General features: G+C 55.4%; 1 protein-coding gene across 1 annotated transcript; it reads right to left on the bottom strand.

Annotated features, from left to right (window-relative positions):
* Positions 1-3556: 3556 nt before the first annotated feature.
* Positions 3557-5875, bottom strand: NKX2-2 (NK2 homeobox 2). The gene is made up of 2 exons (XM_066314399.1): positions 4856-5875; positions 3557-4397 (listed from the first exon to the last, which is right to left on the bottom strand). Exons 1-2 carry the CDS (start codon positions 5109-5111, stop codon positions 3835-3837), a joined length of 819 nt encoding a protein of 272 aa, XP_066170496.1. The 5' UTR covers positions 5112-5875; the 3' UTR covers positions 3557-3834.
* Positions 5876-6210: the final 335 nt, after the last annotated feature.

Raw genomic sequence — 6210 nt, 5'->3', positions numbered from 1 at the left:
CGAGCCCTGAGCAGCTTCGGGCACCGCAGCGATCCCGCGCAGCGCCGAGCGCCTCCGCCCCGCCTGGGGCGCGCAGGATGGCCGGGCTGGGAGCTGCTCCCGGCTCTTTTTCTCTTTTCTCCCCTATTTTCCTTTCTATCCGTTAGTTTTCTTTTTCTTCTTTCTCACATTATTTTTTTCTTCCCTCTCTTTTCCTTTCTCTTCTCTTCTCTTCTCTTCTCTTCTCTTCTCTTCTCTTCTCTTCTCTTCTCTTCTCTTCTCTTCTCTTCTCTTCTCTTCTCTTCTCTTCTCTTCTCTTCTCTTCTCTCCATTATTTCTCGTTCCTAGTTCCTTTTATTTTTCTATTTCCTTTCCTTTCCTTTCCTTTCCTTTCCTTTCCTTTCCTTTCCTTTCCTTTCCTTTCCTTTCCTTTCCTTTCCTTTCCTTTCCTTTCCTTTCCTTTCCTTTCCTTTCCTTTCCTTTCCTTTCCTTTCCTTTCCTTTCCTTTCCTTTCCTTTCCTTTCCTTTCCTTTCCTTTCCTTTCCTTTCCTTTCCTTTCCTTTCCTTTCCTTTCCTTTCCTTTCCTTTCCTTTCCTTTCCTTTCCTTTCCTTTCCTTTCCATCGAATTTCCTTTTGAAATGTCTTCATTCTTTCTTCTTTTTCTCCCCATTTTCTCCCTCCCCCCTCCCCTCTTTTTCTTTCCTATTTTTTTTAAAAGAATTTATTTATTTCCCCTTTATATTTTTTTTTCTCTTTAATGTCTGTCCCTCCCTGTCCCTTCCTCCCTCGGCCGGCCCGCCTTGCACAACCAGGAGCGCGGACAAGAAAGGGCCATTTCTCCGGGAGGCAGCGGGCGTGCCAGCCGGGCTGGCGGTACGGCCGGGCCACGCCGGGAGGCGGCAGCTGCAGCCCAGCCCGCCCTCAATACAGCCTTGTTCTGCCCCGGCATCCGCGCCGCAGCGCGGCGGCTCAGCGCAGCTCCGCGGGCTGCTGCGGGTGGACGCGCTCGGAGCTTCGGGGAGGGGGTAATTTCCTGTGAAATGAGAGAGAAACTTGTCAGCAGGGAGTGGGAGAAGAGGAGAGTCTCTGTTGGCCTTCAAAGAGAGAGAAGAGAGGGAGGGAAGAGAGCGGGATTCTTTTTGCCTGCGCCCCCTTTTTTTTTTTTTTTTTTTTTTTTTTTCTTCTTTTTCCAGAATAGATATAGCACGAATTTTTAATTCGCCTGCCTTTCACAGACAACAATGCTGGGTTTGAAAGCTGGGCACAATTTGGGTTTTGTGAGGGGTCCCCGGCCCAGCTGGCCATATGGGATACAACATGTAGAACATGCCGAACAATGAGCGCGAGTGACAGCCCGAACAAAACGCGAAGGACACCGCTCCCTGACTCCGCGCTTCGCATCAATGCCGAGCCCCAAAAACAGCCAAGACCGAGGCAGGCGAGGCGCAGGGAGGGTGTTGCCCCCTCCCGCACCGTCTCTCCCGGTTTTTCGCCAGCTCCTTTGGCTCCCTTGGCTGCGACTCGTTAAAATGCACGCCTCTAACATGCTCACCTCCCTGCCTCCCCCATTGTGCTGCTCTCTGAAGTCTACTGTATATTGTGCAAAGATAGACTGGCCCGGCGGTAGGGCAGATATAAGGCCACGGAGGTTAGGGCCACACAACTGGTTTGATAGACTCGGCACAATCCGAGGGGAAGGAGGGAGAAAAAAAAAAAAAAAAAAAAAAAAAAAAAAAAAAAAAGTGGGGGGGAAAAAAAGAAAAAGAAAAAAATTAGGGGAAAAAATGAAAAAACAAAAATAAGTAAGAAATAAAAAATTGATGGTTTTCCTTCTCTCTGTTCCTGGCTCGCACACCGAGCTTGGAGAAGGGAAAACCAGCACTCGTCCCTGTGCCCCTCTCGGGTCCGGGACAGCAGCGGAGCTTCCCAGGGTTGGAAGTGTTTGCCGAGTGGAACGGCGGCGGCTGCTCCGCCGCTGCGCGGAGCCTCGGTGGTTTGGGGATAGGAGGCGGGGGAAGGAGGGATGAGAAAAGAGGGGAGGAAAAATGTGCGAAAAAGATAAAAATATCCCAGGCTGTGCGGGGACCCGTGGCCGGCGCAGGATGCGCTGGGAGCGGAGAAGCGCGCCGGGATCGACAGGGTGCTGCGGGCCGGGATGTTGGAGGGTCGGGATTTTGCAGGATTGGGATGCTGCGGGGCCGGTCCCGATCGTCTCTTTGGCACTGAACTGCCCCGTCCTGGCCGGGCTCAACCCCGCGGGACGGGGCGGGCGCTGCACCGGCCGCATCGCTCCTCCGGACAAAAGCCTGTTTGTATTTGTTTTCGTTTTTTCAAGCATCTTTAGCAGCCTAAAAGCCGCAAGGGCGGGCTAGGAAGCCACGGTTCTGCCGCAACCCGCTCCGAGCCAGGGCTGCTCCCGCCCGGTGCCGCCGGGCTCGGTCCCGGTCCTCGTTACAGCCCGGCAGAGCCCAGCCCCGCCTCGCCTTCTCTCTCGGCCCCTCTCCCTCCTCCTCTGATTTTTTTAGGGGGTTTCTTCAGGTGTTAACCCTTTCCCCTGCCCTGCCTGGGCCGGCGGCTCATCCCCCGAGGGCTGGCCGCGAAGTTTTGTTGTCGCTCCGGTTGGCAGGGCCCCCAGCCCGGCATGGGGACACCGTGGGGATAGCGGTACCCAAATCTCAGCAGCACTGAGGAATAGAAAAGAGCGCTGACAGATGAAAAAACAGGAAAACAAAAATTCCCCTCGCTCCGGTTTTTCAGTGGCGGGGATGAAGCTGACTGGCCCCACAAATAAAAAGCCGGTTTTGCCCAAATAAAGAAGCCCGGCGGATGGAGAGGGGTGCGTGCGGCCCCGCTGGGCAGGGTCACCCCGCGGGGACGCGGCCGGCCCCAGGCAGGGCAGAACCGGCCAGAGGGATGCGGGCCGCCGCCGCCACGAGAAGTGGCACAGAATCTTCCGCTCGTTGTTATCGGTTATTTCTCTACAACTTTTCCTAGAAACGCAGCTTTTTTTTTTAAAAAAAATAAAATTCGTATTAAATGGCTGGGAAGCCGGGGCGGGGCGCACACAAGGAGCCCCTCTCCGGGCGGGGAGGATTTCAGCGTCCGCGGGGCTTTTTCCTACATTCGAGAATGGTTGAGGCGACCCCCAAATCGGAGAGTGCGAACGGAGCACCCCGACCGCGGCTCCCAGCAGCTACAACGACAGCGACAAGGTGTAAAAACAGCCCCGCTAGCAGCTGTCGGGGCCGAAAATCGCGTTCCAAGGGCAGCGCCGGAGTACCTTTTGGGGTACCCCGCGAGGCGGCCGCACCCTCATTCCTCACAAAAATTACAGGAGCAGCGGGGGGGTGTTTATTATTTATTTTTTCTTTTTTTTTTTTTTTCTTTTTTTTTTCTTTTCTTTCTTTTTTTTTTTAATTTATTTTTTTTTTAATTCTGACGATCTCCCCGCCCTCCCTTTTTCCTCTTTTATTTTAGTTGTAGGTAGACAGGACCACTCTGAATGGCGCAAAAAAATTCTGTAAACAATGACGCACAAAAACCACCTCCCCTCCCTCACCCCCCGCCTCCCCCCGAAATGAAACCGAACACCCCCAAAAAAGGGGAAAAGAAACGGCAGAGGGAACAGATCCCATAATAATAATAATAATAGCAATAATAATTATAATAGCAATAATAATAATAATAATAATAATAGCGTTTCCCTCGCCATTCCTTCCCCCACAGTTTCGATTTTTTTTTTTTTTTCAAATTTTTTGGAGCATCAGTCTGTCTCCTTCTCTCTCTCTCTCTCTCTTTCTCTCGTTCTGTGCCTGTTATTTCTGTGCTTTCCTCCGTTTTCGGGGCCCGCAGCCCTCACCAAGTCCATTGCTGCGCCTGTACCAAGTGATGCGCTGTGGGGTACTGGGGGCTGCCGGCCGCGCTGTACTGCGCGTTGTACTGCATGTGCTGCTGCAGCGACTGCGCGCTGTACGCCGAGAACGGGATGCCCGTCTGGAACGTCGCGGCTGCCAAGTCCTGAGCTTTGAGCGTGTGGCAGGGTTTGCCGTCCCTGACTAGCACCGGCACGGCCACCCGCCGCGGCGAGGGAAGAGGAGTCACTTCCATACCTTTCTCGGCCCGCGCTCGCTTCATCTTGTAGCGGTGGTTCTGGAACCAGATCTTCACTTGCGTGGGGGTGAGGCGGATGAGGCTGGCCAGGTGCTCCCGCTCGGGCGCCGACAGGTACCGCTGCTGTCGGAACCGCCGCTCCAGCTCGTAGGTCTGCGCCTTGGAGAAGAGCACCCTCCTCTTCCTTTTCTTGCCCGCGTCCCCGCCGCCCGCCGCTTCCTTCTCGTTGTCGGGAGACTCGTCGGCCGACGGTTCCGGGGACTTGGCCGAGGGGTCCTGGCCGCCGCCTCCGGCCGCCAGCCCGTGCACTGCGGGACAAGCCGTGCCCGGTCAGCTGCGGGGGACTGGCCGGGGAGAAGCCCCTCCGCCACCCCCTGCTTCCCTTCCGCCGAGCCCCGCGTCGCTCCCGCTGCCCGGCTGTAGCGGGATAGAGGCCAGCCGCGGGGAGAGGCAAACCCCCATCCATCCCTCCATCCATCCCTCCATCCATCCATCCATCCATCCATCCATCCATCCATCCATCCATCCCTCCATCCATCCATCCATCCATCCATCCATCCATCCATCCATCCATCCATCCCTCCATCCATCCATCCATCCGTCCCTCCATCCCTCCATCCATCCATCCATCCATCCGTTGCCTCCCAACTCCCAGCTAGAAGCCGCGCTGCCCCGTCCCAGGCCGGGACGAGCCGCAAGTCCCCCCGCACACCGCATCCGTCCCCCACGGCCCCGGTCCCCTCTGCCCCATCCCCCCGGCACTCACGGGAGTATTGGATGCCCTCGGCGCTCGCCAGCCAGCGCGTGTAGGGATTATCGCTGTTATCATAGAAAGGGCTCTTCAAGGGCAGCGTCGGAACAGTGTCCAAGGGGGTTTGTCCCAAAACTCCCGCTTTCCTGGGCGGCTCGGGCGCCTCGCTCTCCTCCTCGCCTCCCTCCGCCGAGCCGTCCTCATCGTTGGTGTCGGGGAGATCCAAAATGTCCTTCACCGAGAAGCCCGTCTTTGTGTTGGTCAGAGACATGTTCCGGCCAAATTCCGCCTGAGAAAGTTGGAGCCGCAGCTTGGCCGAGTCGCCGGGTCACGGCTGGGCACGCACACGCCGAGCGGCGACAGCGACACTGCGCAGGGACACGGGGGGATGAGGGGAGGGGGGGCACGGCACGCGTAGAGAAGGAAAAAAAAATAGAATTATAATGTGGATTTATAGAAAAATAAGCGGCAGGGGGTTGTGCGGGAGAAGCTGCCTCGGCGACAGGTCTCTGCGGTGGTGGTTGTTCTGCCACGGGGGAAAATTCCGAGAGCAGGAGCAGCAGCTGGTTGCGGGAATAGTTTGTAACTCCAGGGAAAAACGGCGAAAAGCCGCCAAGGAAAAAAAAAAAAAAAAAAAAAAAAAAAAAAAAAAAAAAAAAAAAAAAAAAAAAAAAAAAAAAAAGGGAGAGAGAGAGAGAGAGAGGGAGTGGGAGAGAGAGAGAAAAGATCACTAGATCACTTCTGGATCTTGTTCAGCCGCGCCGAACCCGCGCCTGCCGCTGGAAAATCCCGAGCCATTGCTGGAGCGAGGAGTCCATATAAGGCTGGTCCCCACAGATGAACCTGCCGAGAAGAGGGAGAAAAAAAAAACTACATTAAACCCAGGAAAGGTTGGCCACGTGTGGGCGGGTCTTGGAAGTCAAGTGGATGAAGACAGTGTTTGCAGATGTGAAATTGCGGGTTTTGGGCGAGCTCCGAGCTTCCACCATTGGTGATGAGTGGTATAACGTGTCAGTTAATTACCGGCGCGGGGAGGGCCCTGGCGCGGGGGGGACGGGCGGCGCCGGGCGGGGGAGGGGGCGAGGGAAGGAGGGGGGCAGACACGGAGCGGGGGGCGACTTCCCGGCTTCTTTTAAGGGCACTATTTACATACAAAGAGCTCCGCACTAGCCCGACGCTCCGGACTATCCAAAGTGTGTTTTCCACCCGTGTTTTCCTCCGAGAGGAAAAAAAAAAAAAAAAAAAGAAGAAGAAAAAATTTTATATATATATATATATATATTACGAGGGAGGCTGCTTTCACAGGCGCTCGACCTGCCCGTCCCGCGCTGCCCGCCCCGCGTGGGACCGAGGCGGCTCAGATGGCAAGA

Source organism: Sylvia atricapilla, chromosome 3 (genome assembly GCF_009819655.1).
Source record: "Sylvia atricapilla isolate bSylAtr1 chromosome 3, bSylAtr1.pri, whole genome shotgun sequence".
Classification (NCBI taxonomy): domain Eukaryota; kingdom Metazoa; phylum Chordata; class Aves; order Passeriformes; family Sylviidae; genus Sylvia; species Sylvia atricapilla.
This window is presented reverse-complemented; position numbering and strand designations above follow the sequence as displayed.